The sequence below is a fragment of the Uranotaenia lowii genome, chromosome 3 (assembly GCF_029784155.1).
Source record: "Uranotaenia lowii strain MFRU-FL chromosome 3, ASM2978415v1, whole genome shotgun sequence".
In the NCBI taxonomy this organism is placed as follows: Eukaryota; Metazoa; Arthropoda; class Insecta; order Diptera; family Culicidae; genus Uranotaenia; species Uranotaenia lowii.
The window spans coordinates 211,597,927-211,619,306 of NC_073693.1; the positions used below are offsets into that span (position 1 = coordinate 211,597,927).

The window sequence follows — 21,380 nt, forward strand, 5'->3', positions numbered from 1 at the left end:
TTCAAGGGAAACATATACTTCAAAAAGGGCGAGAGTTCCATATTTCCGAAAATCTTTGAATGCTTTTGATTTGTCCTTATAAAGCTTGGAACACTGCTGGTCCCACCATGGGTTTGGAGGCCTTCGGGGAACTGATGAATCTGGGATGGGTTTTGTTTGAGCGCAAAGTGCACTTTCATGTATTAAACGTGAAAGAAAGTGGTACTCCTCTGCAGGAGGTAAAACATTCGTAGAACCGATTGCTGATGTTATTTCGTCCGAGTATTTTTTCCAGTCGATGTGTCTTGTAAGGTCATATGTCATATTTATTGTGTTTGAAGAGCTAACCCCATTGGTGATTGTAATTTTGATTGGCAAGTGATCACTACCATTGAGATCAGGGATTACCTTCCACTGGCAATCCAATGATAGTGAGTTTGAGCAGAGTGAGAGGTCAATTGCACTTTGTCTTGCAGGAGGTTTAGGTACTCGTGTTTTTTCACCCGTGTTCAAAATTGTTAAATTGAAACTGTCGCAAATGTCATAGATAAGAGTAGAACGACTATCGTCAATTTGTTCTCCCCAGACAGTTCCATGCGAATTAAAGTCACCCAGGATCAACCTTGGCTCAGGGAGCACTGAGCACAGGTCCTCTAGGTGACGTCGATCCACTGCAACTCTATGAGGCCAGTACAAACTGACAACGCATAAGTCCTTACCTCTTATAGTTGTATGACATGCAACAGCTTCAATTCCTCCTGATAAAGGGAGGTGGATTCTATAGAAGGAGTGGTGCTTATTGATCCCCAAAAGCACCCCTCCATAAGAATCGTCGCGGTCTAGACGTATGACATTAAAATCGTGGAATGAGATGTTAGATTGTGAAGAAAGCCAAGTTTCGGACAACGCAAAAATATCGCAACTAGTTTCATGAAGTAAAAATTTGAACGGGTCCAGTTTAGGGACGAGATTACGACAATTCCACTGTAAAACAGTGATATCTCCGACCTCTCGGCGTAAATTAGCCATCGAGAGAGATAAACACTGAAAGAAGGGGCCAAGTTTGCATCAATTGCTTCAAAAATGTCTTAACCATAGGAAGCATTGCACTAACAATGCTTCTTATGGATTCAGAAACGTTAAAAAACGTGAAAATTCCATTAAGTATGTCAGAAAACTTGAAAAGTCCCGGTTGATGAGTTGATTCTGACAACTGACTGCTTTCACTAACCAGATAGAAATGATTGCAGTGTTACCCTCAGATCAGGGAAAGCAATCTCGGGCGTTGACCTTAGGCGGAAGTACGTTAATCCCGAGTAATCTTTACAAATTCTTCGGGATTCTGGCGATCTAAATTCGTCGCTCGTTTTTCAATCGTGATTCGGGCCTTTCTATTTCTTTCCCACCCCCTCGCAAAGCTTTATGGATTAGCCTTGAAAGAAAAAGCTCTGGAATTCAACCTTCGATGCAAGTCTCGATAAAGGCATCGGACCGATCCGTACCTCTTGCATACAAATGGCAAAACCGATGCATTTTGCACGGTTCGACAAAATTAAAATTTAAAAAGGTGCGACCGCTACAAAGGATAAGAGTATTTGAGCGCGTTAAAAGTTATTCGACTGTATTTGACACTTGTCAAAAAACTACAATTTTGGTATTGGAATTACGTCGTGAATAACTCTCATATTTTTTTTTCATAACTGTTATTTTTGTCTCTCTTTACCACATTTAGCTGAATGCTAATAGCAGGAAACAGAAAAAAGTGAATGAAATAGAAAAAAAATAAAATCACAGAATAACGATAACTTGCACTAAAAGCTGTCAAATTGCTGAAATATATATTCCATCATATTATTACTGTTGGGTAAGTTTAAAAATCAGCTAACCTATCACTCAAAATATTGTGTTAGAGTTATAACCAAAGAGTTTTTTTGTTTCTTCGTCTGATGAAATTTCATCCTGACGCTCATTTTTGTAAATAAATGTTCAATGTAAGTGAAGGCTGAATATAAGAACTGAGTATATTTCTACCTACCTCATTTCTATTTCGTTTGTATAGCCGTTGCTAACCATGGAATCGTCATAATCGGGCAAAGCGTATTTCGCGCGACGCATCATCATTATTTTCGGCATAATTTCCAAAAACAGCCGCCGAACTATGGGCGACATTTTATGTGTCGATGTGCTCCTGTTTAGGAAATTGAATCATAATCACGAACCAATTAAGAATCAGTGAAAGCTAGCGCCGAATTAGTTTTCGGTGCTTACCTGTACCAAACATTTAAAACGCAAACCGTTGTCCAAACCGAAAGGGATACCAGTATCATAGTGAACAGAAGATATTTCCCCAGTAACGGTACGGCCAACGATGTCGGTGGAATGATCTCGGCCAACAGCAGGAAAAACACAGTCAGCGACACAAGAATTGAAATACAGAGTGTAACCTGGAACGGAAAGGTTTAAAAATTACCACAACATTCGGGTCAATCTATCGTTAAACTACCTTTTCGCCTGAATCACTGGGTAGATAAAATACTAGAACCGTTAAAAACGTAATACCAACGCATGGAATGATCAAATTCACCGTATAGAAGAGCGTTTTACGTCTCATGGTTAATTTGAAAGTAATATCTGAAACAAAATTAACCTGTATATTTTTTTAAATTAAAGAAGAAAGCCAGTCTTACCAGAGAAAGGTTCAGGGCAGCAGGGATAATACTCTTCGTTGCGGCTCGCTGGAACTTCTAGAATGTCCCATTCTACAGACAGGTAAAATTCGCTCAAATCAATACCAATCTGCACAAGATTACTTCCGGGGACCTTGAAATAAGGAAAAGGTTAAGCTAGGGTTCCGGAAGATCCAACATTTATGAATCACCTGATCCAGGTGTCTCAACTCAACTTGAGCACCGTTGTATGTCCAGGAACCGAATTTCATCAGACATGTTTGTTCATCATACGGAAAATATTCTACATTCATCTCGCATGAAGATTTGTAGATGGCTGGAGGTTCCCAAAAAACTTCACCAGTGTATTTCAGCGTAGCTTTGGTCATCAACGTCACCTCGTAGTTACCATCCCAATTGTTGTACAGCACAATATCCGGTAACCAGATTTGTTCCGATGGGACGTACAACATTTCCACACCGCCATACTCTTCTGGGTCCCATTTGAGTTTGTAGTCGAACCATTTTTGCTTCACCCATAGATTGGTGGTCATAACCTGATTCCGCAAGCTAACCTCTATAAGCTGAGATAGTTTAAGCCCGAGCCAAACCGTCAATGTTTCCGTATTGTTGACAACTGGCCGAATCAAACGATTGTAATTACTCAGTAAATCATCATACAATCTTTTTGCGTCTGGATTTGCTTCAATGTGAACTACGGATGCTGCAAGAAATAAGAAAATTCTAATGGACCAACACCCACATTATGCATTCTAGGTAAAACTCACCCTGAGCATAACTCAAAGCGATCAAACTCAACAAACACAGCTTAAAATGTAGAAATTTCGCAAAATTCATTTTCTAAACTGATTTATTAACACTTTCGATCAAGCATCAAAACCAAAAAACTTCGATAACAACTCTTATTTTAAAATTTTATATCCAACACCTAGCACAATGTCAGAAAAATCTTGAAGGATGCTGCTGAATTGAAGCTTTTGGAAAAATCGATAACGCCAGAGAGACGAACATCCTTACGCTCCCATGGGTCGCCAATACGCATGCCTTTGTTTACTAAACAGAGAGTTTCTAAGCACGTGCTACTGTTGATAAACATGGACACCGGTTGCATCTAGCACGTGCGTTTTGTCCCAACCACGTGGCTTCGAACCACGTGCGGCTTACAGTTAGGAGCAAAGCTCGGTTCAACTCATGTTGTTCTGAGCTTTGGAAAAGTTAACACACTAACAGTGGAAGAGCGCGTTGTGGATTTTAGGCAACCCTAATTACTTTTGTAGAATAGAAGACATGCGAGAAAGTTGAAACTGGGTTATCGAGAAAAAAATTTGTATTTTGAAAAATTAAACTGAACCAGAAAATGACATTTTTTTTAAACCGTTTCACCGCTCGTAGAAAACTTGCTGTAGTCCGTAGCAGCCGGTTCCATTGTGTGAAGCCTTAGAAATTAATGATAGCGTCGGCTGTCTGATCGTAGCCAGGAAAGAACGGTGTGTGAATCGGTCCACAGAAATTTGCGATCAATCGGGAGTTTCCAACAAAGTCCCATCAAAACTGCTTGTAACTCCGATCGAAGCACCGATATCGGCTTTAAAGTTGCTAGGGTGATTTGCCATTCGTTGCACAGCTAAGCTCATGATTTTAGTATTTAAAGGGTGATACGGTCAAAATTTGGTCAAGGGAAAACGCGTGTAAATCGGTGAAATCGTTTATTTAAAATATCAAATTAAATTTCTTTTTCAAGTTTAGTATAAAATTCAGGAAAAATATTCAGTTAGGCTTCCGCTTTTCCAAATCCGAATTGCCGGGCCTTACGCTTAACCCCTGCCATCAGATTTTGTACAGCACCTTGTCCACCTTTTTCGCCGCAGAAAGACAACAACATAAAGCCAAAAGCTATTGGTTCTTCAACAATCCAGATTATATTTTTCTAATGTTTTTTTAATTTGCCCAGGAGGGCGTTGAGCTCGAAAATTTTGAAAAAGGGGGCGGCGAGTGAAAAAAGTTTCAAACAACTGATCTAGACCATCCATCTAAGAATGGTGAATCGGTAGCTTATTCAACTGAATTTTCATTTATCGCCTAGAAATTTTAGGATCATTGAGCAATTATGTGAATTGCAAATAGAATTGATACCGGACGTCTTAAAAATCCGAACCATTCTACAACTTACCGAAACCAGGGCCGTAGGAAGAACCGACTCATAGGGGGGGGGGGGGGGGGGGGGGTTGATGACTGATTTTTACCTATGATTTTTTGCCAACAATGCACGAAAAATATTAAAACAAAAATATAGATTTATTGAATCTGTTTCCGAATTTCTAAATATGTACAAAAAAATACGATTCCCGAATCTTAATTCCAGATCAAAATTTTATGAGCTATAATGATCTATTTATCCTAACTTACCTAACAAGAATGAGCGTGTAGAATTGACTGTGTGGGTTACCGCTAATACGAGTGATCGTGTGAAAGTGTTCCTAAAATCAAATCCGGCTTCCGTTCCGTTTCGTTCCGAAAACCTTTATCGTCTACAACCTCAGAAGTGGGATTGCCCTACAGTTGAAAGGATTCCGGTTGAGGTAGAAAATGGACCGTGCGAGCAAAAATGAGCTTATGGCGTGGTTGGAGGACCGCCATATTGAATTTCCGAGTTCTGCTACTGTTCGACACTTGCGAGCCCTCTACGACATCGAAATTCAACGAGAACGGCGAGCCAACACGGAAGGAGAGCTTCCTTCAATTTCGGGAAGTCCAGAGCGGAATTGCGGCGAAGAAGACAACGAAGAAGAACGACAACTTGATGCTGAGATTCGGTTACTACAGAAACGTCGACTCGTGGCCGATTTGCGTCGAGAAATTGCTGCGATTGAAGCCGAATTCAACATTTACAATGCTCCGCCAGCTGCTCCGATCAAGGCCCCTGAATTCCGAGATATTAAATATTCTGTTCCGACTTTCTCTGGTGGTGCAGCGTACGATGCTGAAAAGTGGATTCATGACTTTGAACAGGCTTGCGAATCCATTCACGGTGATGGAGATTTTCGGTTCATGGCTGTCCGACGTATGATGGAACCTGGCTCTGAGGCAGAGTTGTTCTTAAGGGTGGATAGATCAAGAAACTACCAGGAGTTTAGAACCAGTTCAGAACGTTCAGTGCTGCAAAAACGTCAGTCATGGGCAGGGTTCAACACGCAGGAGTGCGTCCAAAGAGAAAGAGCAAATAAAACGCAGCTCTTCCGTTCTCGGTTCACGGGCACATTTGATTGCTCGAAATTCTCCCGAGAAATTTGCGACCAAAACGCAGATTGAAAATTTTTGAGCAGAGCGAATTCGCGCGCGCCTATTCGAGAGCGCGAGCGGTTCGGAAACTGCGTTTGCGTTTTTCTGCCGCGTGCGTGTAGAAACACCGAGCATCTACCGAGAGGACACGGCGGCTCACCGGACAGCGCGCGCGGCTCTCTTTAGCACACGGAGTGTTCGCCGTGTTTTCGTTATTAAGGGCCGACGGAATAATCTGTGCGAATAATTAAATCAATAGATATGGTAAAACAGATAGAAGCAAGCAATAGCCTTGGGTGGAGGGTTATAACAATCCATGTTAGAAGTTTTAAAATACATACTAGTAATAGTAACTAGCACTAGTAACTATGAAAAATTTACCATGCAATAGTAAAATTTCGCAAAATTCGCCAAATCAAACAGCATAACATAAGGATTGTTAAAATGCATGTTGAAAATATTCTAGCCACTAGTAATAGTTACCAGCACTAGTAACTATGAAAAATTTACCATGAAATAGTAAAATTTCGCAAAAAACGCCAAATCAAAGAGCTTTACACAAGGATTGTTAAAATGAATGTTGAAAATATTCTAGCCACTAGTAATAGTTACCAGCACTAGTAACTATGAAAAATTTACCATGAAATAGTAAAATTTCGCAAAAAACGCCAAATCAAAGAGCTTTACACAAGGATTGTTAAAATGAATGTTGAAAATATTCTAGCCACTAGTAATAGTTACCAGCACTAGTAACTATGAAAAATTTACCATGCAATAGTGAAATTTCGCGAAAAACGCCAAATCAAAGAGCTTAACATAAGGATTGTTAAAATGCATGTTGAAAATATTCTAGCCACTAGTAATAGTTACCAGCACTAGTAACTATGAAAAATTAACCATGAAATAGTAAAATTTCGCGAAAAACGCCAAATCAAAGAGCTTTACACAAGGATTGTTTTTCGGACACGAATGCCAAAAGTTGGTAAAATGTCCTAAATTAAATTAATAATAATAATAACAAGGATTGTTAAAATGAATGTTAAAAATATTCAAGCCGCAAAAAATAGTTACCAGCACTAGTAACTATGAAAAATTTACCATGCCATAGTAAAATTTCGCGAAAAACGCCAAATCAAACAGCCTGACATAAGTATTGTCAAAATGCATGTTAAAAATATTCTTGCCACAAGAATTAGTTACCAGCACTAGTAACTATGAAAAATTTACCATGAAATAGTAAAATTTCGCGAAATTCGCCAAATCAAACAGCCTAAAATAAGAATTGTTAAATTGAATGTTAAAAATAATCTAGCCACTAGTAATAGTTACCAGCACTAGTAACTATGAAAAATTTACCATACAATAGTAAAATATCGCAATATTCGCCAAATCAAAAAGCTGAACATAGGGATTGTTTAAATGCATGTTAAAAATATTCTAGCCACAGGTAATAGTTACCAGCACTAGTAACTATGAAAAAATACCATGCAAAAGTAAAATTTCGCAAAAAACGCCAAATGAAAGAGCCTTACACAAGGATTTTTAAAACGAATGTTGAATATATGCTAGCCACTAGTAATAGTTACCAGCACTAGTAACTATGAAAAATTCACCATGCAGTATTAAAATTTCGCGTTTTTTGCGAAATTTTACTTTACAATTTTTCATAGTTACTAGTTGCTAGGATATTCCAACATTCATTTCAACATTCTACGCGTAAGGCTCTTTGATTTGGCATTTTTCGTGAAATTTTACTATTTCATGGTTAATTTTTCATAGTTACTAGTGCTGGTAACTATTACTAGTGGCTAGAAAATTTTTAAAATTCATTTTGACAATCCTTGTGTGAAGCTCTTTGATTTGGCGTTTTTCGCGAAATTTTACTATTGCATGGTAAAATTTTCATAGTTACTAGTGCTGGTAACTATTACTAGCGGCTAGAACATTTTTAACATTAATTTTAACAATCCTTGTGAAAAGCTCTTTCATTAGGCATTTTTTGCGAAATTTTACTATTGCATGGTAAATTTTTCATAGTTACTAGTGCTGGTAACTATTACTAGTGGCTAGAAAATTTTTAAAATTCATTTTAACAATCCTTGTGTGAAGCTCTTTGATTTGGCGTTTTTCGCGAAATTTTACTATTGCATGGTAAATTTTTCATAGTTACTAGTGCTGGTAACTATTACTAGTGGCTAGAACATTTTTAACATTCACTTTAACAATCCTTGTGAAAAGCTCTTTCATTAGGCATTTTTTGCGAAATTTTACTATTGCATGGTAAATTTTTCATAGTTACTAGTGCTGGTAACTATTACTAGTGGCTAGAAAATTTTTAAAATTCATTTTAACAATCCTTGTGTGAAGCTCTTTGATTTGGCGTTTTTCGCGAAATTTTACTATTGCATGGTAAATTTTTCATAGTTACTAGTGCTGGTAACTATTACTAGCGGCTAGAACATTTTTAACATTAATTTTAACAATCCTTGTGAAAAGCTCTTTGATTTGGCGTTTTTCGCGAAATTTTACTATTGCATGGTAAATTTTTCATAGTTACTAGTGCTGGTAACTATTACTAGTGGCTAGAAAATTTTTAACATTCATTTTAACAATCCTTGTGTGAAGCTCTTTGATTTGGCGTTTTTCGCGGAATTTTACTATTGCATGGTAAATTTTACTATTGCATGGTAAATTTTTCATAGTTACTAGTGCTGGTAACTATTACTAGTAGCTAGAAAATTTTTAAAATTCATTTTAACAATCCTTGTGTGAAGCTCTTTGATTTGGCGTTTTTCGCGAAATTTTACTATTGCATGGTAAATTTTTCATAGTTACTAGTGCTGGTAACTATTACTAGCGGCTAGAACATTTTTAACATTCATTTTAACAATCCTTGTGTGAAGCTCTTTGATTTGGCGTTTTTCGCGAAATTTTACTATTGCATGGTAAATTTTCCATAGTTACTAGTGCTGGTAACTACACGCAGCGAAAAGATTTTTATTTCAAAGGAAAGTGCCGCAAAAACAAAGGATTTTTTCCTTTGTTTTTGGGATAAATAAAAATTCCGCGCGAGAGCTAGCCGTGCCTGTTTGACTCGGCCGCTCGCGCAGATTTCGGATAGTGCATCTCGTCGACGAGAACGAGGGGAAAAGATTGAGCGAGCGTGTTTTTGTTTCGAGCGAGAGCGCGTCAACGGCCAGAACGCAAACGAAGAAGTGTTTCGCTCGAGAGGAATGGTTTGCGTGTGCCGCGCGCGTCTAAAAGAGTGCGTTTTGTTGAACCCTGGTCATGGGTTACATTCTAAAAATGCAAGAAATTGCATCTCGAGCGAACATCGACGAAAAACAGACAGTGGAGTTGATTGTGGATCGACAACTGGCCCATCGGTACTCACAGTAGAGGGAGATGCACACTGCATCGTTCGCAACATCCCGTGGTGGAAAGCCACCGGCTAGACCAGCAACGAAACCGTCCGACGTTAGATGCTTCAACTGTTCCGGGATGGGACACGTATCAGCCAACTGCCCTGAGCCAAAGCGAGAAATCGGATCGTGCTTCCGGTGTGGTTCGAACCAACACAAATTGAAGGACTGCCCCAAACCGGCTTACGTGATGAAGAGACAGGTCGCCATGGTGGACGATTTTCGGCGAAGCCCAGCACTGACAGACATTGGACCGGTTGAGGCAAACGGTGGAACAATTCCAGAAATCAATGAGGTGAGTGTAACATTCCTGACAGATTCTGACGTGCAACCTAGCAGAAAATTTATGTCTCTTTTTGATACTGGAAGTCCGATTAACCTGATAAAAAGATCGGCAGTCCCGTGTCTCTCTATCCCCACAGAGAAAACTAATTCCGGTTATAAAGGCGTAGGTGGATTCCCCTTGTGTACATTTGGCATCATTCCTGTTCGAGTGACGTTTCGATATCGGTTAAAAACCGTTAAGTTGTACACAGTACCAGATCATTTTATTTGTCATCCTTTACTTCTTGGTAGAGAATTTCTTACTAGTTTTTCAATTACTTTATATGATCATCTTTCTACTAACATTGTCAAAGTTCAACTCCATGACGCAAATGAAATAAGAATTGCCGGCGAACGGCTCCACTGCGTATATAATCTTTTTGAAACTAATTCTGACTTCCGTCCCGATTCCCAAAATTCGATTCCTTGTTCGATGTGTGATCTAACTGTTTGTCTGTACGAACCCGTAACGTGCCGTGGCTCTGTGGCTGACATATTCACCATTGACGTTAGTGATAATCAGAACTTTCCGTACAATATCAATCCCAAACTAAGTGCAAATACCCGTGAAGAAATCAAAAAGATTATTTGGACCTCTCAAATATTCCACCTCAACAGCATGATTACGAAATGAGACTGAAGTTGACATCCGATATCCCTATAAGTTTTGTTCCTCGTCGACTGTCCTATTCTGATAGAAAAGATGTTGATAACATAATCGATAATTTGCTGGCTGAGGGTATTATTTAGCCCAGTAATTCGCCATATTCGTTTCCAATCGTTTTGCGTCAAAATAAGTCGGGAGAGAAGTGCTTGTGTGTTGATTATTATCCGCGATAGTTATCCAAGTGCGCGATAGTTATCCAATTCCGTTAATAGATGACTGTTTGGAACGTCTCGAGGGTAAGCAATACTTCACTGTACTGGACTTGAAAAACGGATTCCATCAGGTGAACGTCGCTCCTGATTCTATTTTGTATACTTCCTTTGTGACGCCGGGAGGGCAATATGAGTATCGGAAAATGCCTTTTGGGTTGAGAAATGCACCTGCAGTATTTCAGCGATTCATCAATAGAGTGCTGGACTCTTTCATCAAAGAAGGGTCAGTTGTGGTCTACTTGGATGACGTAACTTTGGCGTCCTATACTATTGAAGAACATTTAAAACTACTTCAGCGTGTTATGCGACGACTTGCTGAATTCAGGTTGGAGGTTAAGTTTAAGAAATGTTTATTTGGTTACACCGAGATTGATTTACTGGGATTCACCGTTAGTACGAAGAGTATCCGTCCTAATGAATCGCATTTGGAGGCCATCAAATCAATGCCATTGCCGATGGATTCAAAGCAGTTGTCGAAGGCTCTCGGGTTGTTTTCATATTTTCGTCGATTCGTCCCTTTCTTTTCGTCTATTGCAAAACCACGAGCTAACTAAACCGGACGCAAAATTCGTTTTCAATGAGAGTTGTGTGGAGTCTTTTAACACACTTCGAAACTGTTTAGTATCTGCACCTGTCTTGGCTCTGTACAGTCCTGAAAGGAAGACTGAGTTGCATTGCGATGCTAGCACTGATGGTTTTGGGGGCATACTGCTCCAGAAACAGGACGACGGTAAATATCATCCAGTTGCCTACTTCTCGCAGCGAACGAGCCCTGCTGAAACTCGTTACCATAGTTTTGAACTGGAAACGCTTGCCATCATTTACTCACTTAGAAAATTTCGTATTTATCTGGAGGGTATTCCGTTTAGAATTGTTACGGATTGTAATTCTGTCACGGTGACTGTGAACCGTGCTAACATGAATAGGAGAATCGCCCGTTGGGTTATTGAACTGGAAAATTTCCATTACACCATCCAACATAGAAGTGGTAAAGTGATGAGTCACGTCGACGCGTTGAGTAGGCTTCCTTCAGTTAGTATAAGCTCGATCGAAGATTCTACCCAAGTTGTTTCTGCCATTGATCCTGAAGATATAACCTTTCAGCTCCAAGTCACACAAAACTGTGACAGTGAAGTGTCCATTCTTAGAGAAAAGCTGGAAAATGGTTCGGTCGATAGTTTTGTGTTGGAAGATGGCCTGGTGTATCGTTCTGCTGATGGTGATAAGAATCTACTTTACGTTCCAAAAGAAATGGAGACTAATGTTAAACGGCATGCTCATGAGAAGATTGGTCACATGGGTGTGACTAAATGCATTGAACAGATAAATATGAATTGGTTTCCCAATATGAAGGAAAAGGTGAATAAGTTTATTCAAAACTGTATTCGATGTATAATGTATGCCGTCCCTCCGACTAGTAACCACAAAACTTTACACAATATCCCGAAAATTCCTATTCCTTTTGACACTTTGCATATTGACCACTTTGGGCCGTTGCCATCCATTGTTTCGAAAAGGAAGTATATACTAGCCGTCGTGGATGCTTTCATAATGTATGTTAAGCTGTATGCTGTTAACTCTACCGGCACCAAGGAGGTATGTGCGTGTCTTGAAAAGTACTTTGAACATTACAGTCGGCCAAGACGTATCATCAGTGATCGTGGAACGTGTTTTACATCTCTTGAATTCAGCTCTTTCCTTTTAGAACACAATATCGATCATGTCAAAGTTGGGACTGCGTCTGCTCAAGCCAATGGACAGGTTGAAAGAGTTAATCGAATTATCAAATCCATGCTTGCAAAGATCTCCGAACCGATTCAGCATTCCGATTGGTCAAAAATGTTGATTAAAGCTGAGTACGCATTGAATAATTCTGTTCATTCTACCACTCGTCAGACTCCTTGTATGCTTCTTTTCGGGGTAAATCAACGCGGTCGTGAAGTTGACAGACTAACAGAATTCCTAGAAGAAAACCAAGATATTAGCAGGGACTTAGTTTCGTTGAGGGAAAAAGCTGCAGAGCATATACAAACTTCGCAGGAGAAAAACTTGGCTTACTTCCAGAACAAACATAAACCTGCTATGCGTTTTGAAGTGGACGAATATGTTGTTATGAAGAATGTTGATACGACTCTTGGTACAAACAAGAAATTTGTTCCGAAATATAAAGGACCTTATCGAATTCATAAAGTTTTGCCAAATGATCGGTGGGTAATTAGGGATATTGAAAACGCTCAGATTTCCGCAAATTCCATATGATGGTGTCATTGAAGCTTCTAGATTAAAACGGTGGGCTGATTGGCGGGACTGCTACAATGATATTAACAAATAAGTTGCACGAATATGGATCTGAAAGGGTTGTAACACTTCAACTGTCATTGTTTTAATCCTTACCCTTTGAACCTTTCCTTGAAATTGTGACCTACTAACCCCGAGAAGGCCACGGGTAATTGGCTTCCCTTACTAACACATAAATATAATCTCTAAAGCATAAATGTGAAATGTCCTGATCGAGACGATCAGATGCCAGGATGGCCGAGTTATAATGATCTATTTGGCCTAACTGACCTAACAAGAATGAGCGTGTAGAATTGAGTGTGTGGGTTACCGTTAATGCCCGGTAAATTTGAATCGGCAGAGAGGTAACTCAAATGGCCAGAGGGATCGTAACGATCTCTCTGGCGATTTTGCATCATCACATCGTTAGAGAGGAACACACCATACGCGTGCCTTGGGTGAGTGCCACGAATTAAGCTAAGACACGCCCTCCAGAGAAACACACGAACACAATCCGAATCGTGTTTGTATGTTTCCCTTCGAGACGCGTGTTCGCCTGCCTGAGAAGTCGACAGCTACGATTGAAAGCACACACGGGACACGGGGACAAAATGCGACCACACCGTACGAGTGTACGATTCGAACTGATTTCGCATGTACGCATTCGTATTTGTTGCCTCTAGGTATCTCGGCTGGACAAACCGAATGAAAATATTTGCGTTCTTGGAGTGTCGCCGAAGTTGACCGTTTTATTCTAAGTTCGGTGACTCAACTCTCAATTTTTTGCATGCTCTGTCGATTTTTGAGAGGACGCGCTTACTGGGTACGAGTGATCGTGTGTTTTGAGCGTGAAAGGATTGAGTGAATGAGAACATTCTGCAGTGTGTTAGGAAATGAAAAAACAGTCAGTGTCTAACTACCAGTCAAACGAATTGTACGTCGAATAAAAAAAAGTGTTCCGAAAATCAAATCCGGCTTCCGTTCCGTTCCGTTCCGAAAACCTTTATCGTCTACAGAGCCAAGTTTTAGATCCCTCATTCACGAATCAATTAAGGTACACCGGGATAAATGGGGACGGTATTTCGTATAGTTCAACTTTAAAAAATCAGCAGTGGATCAATTTTCATAAAATTACGTTCAATGTGATGCAGAACATGTTGTTTACAAATGCTGAAAAAATGAGCTTGATAGAAGCAAAGCGAAAAAAGTTATCGCGTAAATTGCTATGGACCGCTGGTGTCTTCACTTACATGGCTTAATGGGGTAATTGTGGACGGTAGATTTTCCCTTTGATTTCTCAGTTGAGTAAGACATCTTTCAATGATTATGGTGTGTATTTTTTGTTGCAACACACGAGATCCGATTTTATCGAAAATATATTCTTCTTCCGGAACAAACAAGTACATTATCTAACTTTTCATGACCCGAATGCTAAATATAGCTAAATTGTATTGGATTAAGGACAGAAAATTGAAATAAAAATGTGTAAAAATCAGCCTGTAATTGAACATTCTGCATTAAAAGTTTATTTCTGTTCTGTTTTATTTCTGGATAGTTTTCCTATAAAAAATGATAAGATTGGGCATATAAATTTCAAAAATGTAAAGACAGACGGAAAAGGTTTGCAAGGACTTTGGGTACCTTCATACACAAATTACCAAGGACACATTTCTTTCACAGAGAATCAACTAGAATGTACCAAAAAGAAACTACATTTACTAGTCTTTATCGTTACCTTTTGGTACATAGCTTCGTTTAACTTGATTACATTTGCCGTTTTTGTTTGTTGGAAAAAATTCTTTGCACTATGACTAATTGAAATGTATTGCGGTTCTTCTATGAAGTAGTTGGTTTGTTTCCCTTTTAGCGGCTTAACGCGATTCTTTTTGCGGAAAACAGTTTGTTGTTCAAACAAAGCAAGGGTCAGTCTGAGTTATTCATTTTCTTAGAAAGTGCAAATTGCTAGCGATGAAAACAATTAAGCAACAAAACAAACACAGGAACATTTCGGAAAATTACAGTGAAACAAGAGTTTAAAAAAAGGCCGCCAATTTTTAGTTCTCGATGCACGTTAACCTACTGTAGATTTTGTACAGGCATTTGGATTCCCAAGGAAACAAATTCGCTTAGTTCTTGGAGAATCTGCATATCCACCCCCGATAGTAACGTCTGATAGCGATCGTGACCGATGTTTGATTTTAAGGCTATCAACTGAAGTAGACACAATTTTAGAAACGTTTATATGCAACATTTGTTTAAAAAAAAACAACTTACCTGACTTTGAAGATAATCTTTCAATACAATAACATGCGTGGGGTCCTGCAAACATACAGCTTTACATCGATCGTAGTGAGGAGTTTCGTTTTGCATATTTTCTGCGTCGTTAAAGTTATACCCGAACATCATCATTCCGATTTCTTCCTCATTTTCGTCATTAAGAATCAGAGAGCTTTAAACCAAAATAATATTAAATAAAAAAGGAAACCTTTTAAAAAATATATATGCTAGCTTACTCCGATTTAACTCCGGTTTGCTCATCTTCGTTTGTGATGTCATTGAGAGTTTCGCTTAGGTTACACAAGATTCCTGAAATGTTTTCGAAAACGAAATCGCTAGGAGCTGTTATCAGACTGGTCAGCGCTAGGGCTAGCAATTTCCGTTCGTTTTTGCGCGCCACCGTTCGCATCTCGTCCAGCCACGTAGTCAGTATACGGTCTAAGGCATTGGGGACCTCCATTTCATTCAGGATCGTGCTGAAAGTCACCGGATCTAGCAGCAATACGCGTGCAATCATCTGAAGGTAAACTTGGTTGATAGGCAGAAAACCATTGTGTTCCGCATATTTCCTAAAAATACGAAATTTCATTGTATTAATTCCTGATCAGAGTTGAAATTTATTGAAATGCATACCTGAAAACTTCCACCAAGTATGGTCGCAGCAAATCGATCGAGTACTTGGGAGCCACCCTAAGAATGGTAAGGAACAATCGGTAGATCACAATCACACCTTCTTGGCGCAAATCCGACAGCAGGTAATGACAAGTTTTTACAATCTCTCGGCCGTATTTGGGAAGGAACGCGTCCGGACAGAGGAAGACATAGGTTTGAGTAATGGCCAAACAAGTTCTCAGATTGCTTGAAGATTGTTCTGTAAATAGAAATGGGCGTTAGAGGGTTGACTTAGGAAGCAATATGAAGTGCTGTTTACCGATAAGAGGTAGCAAATTTTCGCACAGTTTCAACAGATCATGATTCATCGCTCTGCTATACTGAACCACTATCAACCAGAGTTCTAAGCCTTCGTCTAGCAGGTAGACGTGGGAGGGCTCATTGATGTTTGTACTCATTTCGATAATTTGGTAGATAAATGCAACAATCTGCTCCGAAGCAGGAATTTCATACAAAGCTTTGATTATTTGTAGCTGCAAAATAAAGGATTCTTTTAGCAAACTTCTAAATTTAACTTTACAAAATTTAAGCCCTACCAGCGTTGAAATGATGGCACACCTCAGCATGTTATGTTCCCGACTTTCTTGCCACAGCAGCGGAAGATACTGGACCAGGTTTCCAACTTCGAGCTTCATTGACATCGACATTTTCTCGATGATGAATGACATCACGTACAGCACGGTCATTTTGGTATCACATTCGCTGGCTTCCTTCAGTAGGGCGAACAGAAGGGCGACGGCCGGTTCCAGAAATTCCAAAAACTGATCCGCATCAAACTCGAAATCATCCATGATATTTTTGAGCGTTCTGTTAAATTTACAAATTAGGTTTTAGATTAAAATTAAGATTATCGATTTTAAGTTGGAAATATGAATAAACCATTACTTACTTCGAAGCTGTTAAGCGAACGACCAGGTCTTCGGTAGGATGCAACAGCTCAAGACAAGCACGGTATACTTCCGGTCTTAAGGATTTTGAGAACCTAACTCCTGTCCATTGCCCAATCAACCAAATTATACGCTTGCGGATAATACGGAAATTGTGGGACTTGAACTTCAACTCTTCCAGCAGTTGCTTGGTAAACCACTCGTCAAAATTGATCTGAAATAAGAACAAAAAAGATATCGATTGAAAATTATTCCCTACTTTTCTAATTTAGAACGTACCTTTATACTCTATCCAATTGCTTTTCGTAGGCAAGTCAAAATTGCTACGCACAAATCAATGTGAAACATTCTACTTAGACAATTAATTTTGCAAAAGTCCAAAAAATAAAACGACTGCATTCAAACACAGCTTACGAAGTCAGTGAAAGTCGGACGACTACTGGACCATCCCAAAATCCAAAATGATCGCCAGATACCCACACTGTAAGCAGGACCTAGTTTGTACTTCGGCATTATAATAATAGCTCCTCTCTCTCTATTCGTCATGCCTGTTCAAAACAATGCAAACAATAGCATCGATCTGTACTCATTTGTCTGATCACATCAAATCCGAAAATTACTCAGCACACAATAAAGCAAACAAGAGACTATCTTTGTTGCTGATAACAGGAAAAAATCGTTTCCTTTTGATTTACACGCATTAAAGCTGAGCCCATCTTAGAAGATACATCCGAAGCAGCAGGCAAACTTTGAATAGCATCAATATCTCAAACAACAGGGATGGCTCTGTTTGCCACCTTACCAAATTTGTTTGCCTGGAGAAAACAAGTGCACGCTCCCGATTGCTGGTCGATCAGCAGTGGGCAGAACTTGGCCCGGCTCCAGTCTTTGTTTGATTAATAGATTAGGTTCTGTCCTGAGTGTGCAAGCATTATTTTGGCCGATCTTTTTTGTACCTGAACTGTTGGTTCTAGCACTATGGCAGGCAACAACACTGCTGTGTGAGGTTCAATTTGCAAGACAAATGCTAATTTATTATAATTTAAAATTATCGAAACTTAGTTGATTATTTTATCACATGGTAAAAGAAAGTCCAGAAATGTAAATAAATTTTGAGTCTGAACATTACAGTGACCCAAATTTGAATGGTAAAAATGAAACTTGATAAATTTAACGCGTTTCAGGCTGAAATTGGTTGTTTGCCTACCAGAAGTTCAAATAACTTGAACCCGATCGGACAACGAGAAGGAGCAGCGCCACGAGCTTTTTATTTGTATGGATATTTGTGACATTTATTTTTCATCAATAACTTTTTCAACATCGGTTGATTTCTTTCGAAAACGGATGTTCTTAAACATTTCCCCCGTAAATTGTATTAATAAAATTTTTAATAAAACAATATGTTTCATATACATATCTAGTCATTTAGTCATGATTGTAAAAGTGATACTGAGATGTGCGTCATGCCATTAGTTCTTGTATGCCAATGATCAAATTTAACCTTGTTTGTAATAAAAAAAAACTGAACTTTTTACAGTTTGTTCGGAAACTGTTAACCGAACTTTCAGTAAAATTATGATCGTTCACCAAAAAATTACTTAGCATATCGTTCAATTGCAGGGAAATAGATTAACAGAACGCTTGGCAAGACGAATGTCAATGAGCGAAACTTTTACAAATCGTTCGATGAATTAAACCTGTATTTCGATCATTTTTTAATTTGAGAATATTTTTCTTAATTATAGTCACTCCCACATGTTGAGAATTCAGTAGAAAAATAACAAATTCGTTGATTTCCCTTAATTTATAAGATTTAAAATTTTGAAAATTAAATTCAAAGTGTTCGTACATTTAACAAACTCTTTCATCCTCAGCAGAAAATATATGAACAAAAAAACCATAATATGTTTAGTTGGTTTCGGACCCTGACCATATCTCTGTGAGTTAATTGTTTTTTTTTTTCAAAAACTTACCTCATCGAAAAGATTGAACACGGCCAAACCCGTTGCATTGTAGATGGAATCTTTGATTAACAAATCACTGATATCGGACGATTCCGTCAGGGTCAGCGATTGCGATTTGGCGATGTACTTTTGCAACTCCACTATCAACATCGGACTGTACTTCTGGAACATGATCATGTAGAACGCCTCGGTACAGCACTGATGAGCAGAAGGAAGAGTTAGTACGGGGAAAACAATTCATAAATTAGAAAACTTACCCTCAGGTTGTATTTCCATGAATCTCCACCTTCGTCGAGGACATAGCTTTCCGGATCACTATCCCACAGTTCGAACTCTTCGGAAGTCAGCAGAAAGTAGTGCATAATAATTTTCTCAAATATGTAACTCAACCGTTCCGGGGTGAAAAAATCATCTTTTGCTTTGTTGATTATTTGCTCTGGATAGTTGGAAAGAAAGGAACAAATAAAATAATTTGAACAAGATCAAATTAGAAGGCTTACCTTTGTCATTATCCACATGTATCAGGTTGTGGGACAGTATACCTTTGATCAGATTCAAACACTGAATCGCAAAATTCGGAAACGTAATAACATTGTCCACAAAAATGAGGTTCGTTCCTTCGTGGAAAACGTAGTGAAAGGAAAATTCGAAAGCAACCGGTATAAAATCAACGAACGAAGCCGGATGGTTTTCGAAAAACAGATTCAAAAACTTCATATGTTTGATGATGAATTTTTCCACCTGCTCCGATAACTTGCTACCAGTAATCTGTTTCTCGATTTCGCTGATCCGTATCCGACAATCCAATAGCTCCCGCAACCTTTGAAAAACTACCCGGACAAACATCATGCATTTCGGAGATTGATGCGGGCCAGGGACCCCGTAGATGGTTAGCTTTTTCAGTATTCGCAGGGAAATGATAGCTTTTTCCAGATTGGTGGCACAGATGTCGAGCGAAGCTTGCTCCTGAATGTTGGTGTAGAAGAGCTGTGTGAAACCATCCCAAGCATTCAGGGTGAAATCAAACAGCTTGGAAGTGAGGTCCTAAAGTAAAACAGAAATAGAATTAAATATCATATCAATCGACAAAACGATAAATCTTTTCTTTCTATTATTCAAAAATTCAGAGATTGTCTTCACGTGTAATTTACCTCAAAATAAATTCGATCGCGATGTAGTCTTTTGGAGGAGAGAACTTTTACCACATGTAGTAGCACCAACAAACCCCGATGCTGCACCAATTGGTCGCTGCTTTGGACCACTTCGACCAGGGTCGGCACCAACTCGGCCCACTCTTGTTGGCTATCGAATCGGGAGATGTTAGCTATCAGAACGGCAATCTGCACCGCGATCTGTTGGACCGGCTCGTTAAATCTGAGAAGCAACATTTTCTTGATTTCCGTTTTCTCTTCAACCGCAATTGTACTGAAAAGTTGAAACGAAAAAGGACTTGTTACTTGAAAATATTCCCAACCACTGTCATGGTCCAACTTACTTTGGAGCGTTCTTTCTCCAATACTTCAGCACACCATTCTTGAAGTAGAGGGAGGCCATCCAACGCACATTGGCATCGATGGATTGGTCCGAGAACAGTTTAACCAAAGTCAGATGAAATCCGGGCTGCGTTTCCCATTCCGCCAGCTTTTCCTCTGCTGGTTTCAACATCTGAGCATCCTGGCTACAGGCGTAGACCAGCGCTTCATACACTGCAGATTCAGCAGACATTTTAAGGCGAAATTTCTGCGCCTAAGGAATGCTTTAAAAAAAAGATAATGATTTTAAATGATTATAATGACCAAGAGATTGATTTAAAAAAACGACTCCCTTTACATATTACATATTTTTTTATTTTGTTCACAGATAGCAAGGTTAGACTGTTAGACCATCTGTAACATATTGTGATGAAGCGACCCACTTTAATGAATTTAACAAAAAGCGATATTCTCACCTATGTTTCAGCTGACTCCAGTGGTTCTAACCGGATATCACATTACATTCACAGGAAACGACCGAAGTTGATGGATATCATCCAAAATTAAGTTCTGAACAAATTTAACTTTCACTATTTTTCGCCTTTCGGCAAAAATTTGCACTTTATCACAAAACGTCAGAAGCAGCATACACGCCTGTTGTACCGAATACAATTTATTTTTAATTTACACATTCAGGGATGCCATCAGGTAGTTTTAGCCAAACACTGACTATAGTTTTCCCTTTAAAATTGCGTATTTTTAAGGGTCATGATTGTAAAATATAGTATTTTCGTTTACTCCACTGGCACAGTGGCAAGATTTTTCTTCATTAACAAAAAATCGTCACCCGGGACGATGCTAATACATGGTTGCTACTAGGATTGGTCGATCTTGGATCGATCCTTGGAAGATCGATCTTTTCCATTACGATTTTCGATTTTTTGGATCGATTCTTCGGCCAGGAAAAAATCGATTAGATCGGTTTATTTTCGATTCGATCTTTCGATCTTTTTTTCTTATTCAGGGAAAATAAGGGCATAATGGCCACCTTAAGGGGAACACTTATTTAGCTTATTTTAACTGTAATATGTAAGTCACATCATTGTTTCATGTTCAGACACTAAAAAATCAATTTCCCAACTGGATGGAACCTGAAAAAAGTAGATATAAACGTTTAAAAATGCATTTTTAAATTTGTGTGCCAATATCTGAAAATCAGTCTCTGTAGTGGCAGTATAAACACCATCAATCGAAGACAGAT

At 38.9% G+C, this 21,380-nt stretch overlaps 2 protein-coding genes across 2 annotated transcripts in view; both read right to left on the reverse strand.

Moving 5' to 3' along the window:
- Nucleotides 1–3,622, reverse strand: part of LOC129758654 (acetylcholine receptor subunit beta-like 2) — a 56,978-nt gene extending 53,356 nt beyond the window's left edge. The window contains exons 1-6 of the mRNA XM_055756217.1: nucleotides 3,434–3,622; nucleotides 2,858–3,369; nucleotides 2,667–2,799; nucleotides 2,483–2,610; nucleotides 2,248–2,423; nucleotides 2,015–2,167 (exon numbers count right to left, since the gene is read on the reverse strand). Coding sequence (XP_055612192.1) covers nucleotides 2,015–2,167; nucleotides 2,248–2,423; nucleotides 2,483–2,610; nucleotides 2,667–2,799; nucleotides 2,858–3,369; nucleotides 3,434–3,503 — 1,172 coding nt within the window. The 5' untranslated portion in view covers nucleotides 3,504–3,622. The remainder of the gene's footprint in view (nucleotides 1–2,014; nucleotides 2,168–2,247; nucleotides 2,424–2,482; nucleotides 2,611–2,666; nucleotides 2,800–2,857; nucleotides 3,370–3,433) is intronic.
- An 11,257-nt stretch (nucleotides 3,623–14,879) lies between these two features.
- LOC129757178 (importin-11) lies at nucleotides 14,880–20,765 on the reverse strand. The gene is made up of 13 exons (XM_055754311.1): nucleotides 20,596–20,765; nucleotides 20,143–20,403; nucleotides 19,799–20,072; nucleotides 19,148–19,691; nucleotides 18,905–19,083; nucleotides 18,657–18,845; nucleotides 16,686–16,897; nucleotides 16,333–16,603; nucleotides 16,056–16,269; nucleotides 15,758–15,995; nucleotides 15,361–15,693; nucleotides 15,122–15,296; nucleotides 14,880–15,058 (listed from the first exon to the last, which is right to left on the reverse strand). Exons 2-13 carry the CDS (start codon nucleotides 20,370–20,372, stop codon nucleotides 14,924–14,926), a joined length of 2,994 nt encoding a protein of 997 aa, XP_055610286.1. The 5' UTR covers nucleotides 20,373–20,403; nucleotides 20,596–20,765; the 3' UTR covers nucleotides 14,880–14,923.
- Between the last annotated feature and the right edge of the window lie 615 nt (nucleotides 20,766–21,380).

Bases quoted from the DNA above. Each gene is read 5' to 3' on its own strand.
- LOC129757178 (XM_055754311.1), bottom strand. From the start codon at position 20,372: ATGTCTGCTGAATCTGCAGTGTATGAAGCGCTGGTCTACGCCTGTAGC. The intron at 16,604-16,685 runs GTAAGTAATGGT...TAAATTTAACAG, and splicing joins GTTCGCTTAACAGCTTCGAA to AACGCTCAAAAATATCATGG. The intron at 15,694-15,757 runs GTATGCATTTCA...TCGTATTTTTAG, and splicing joins TACTTGGTGGAAGTTTTCAG to GAAATATGCGGAACACAATG.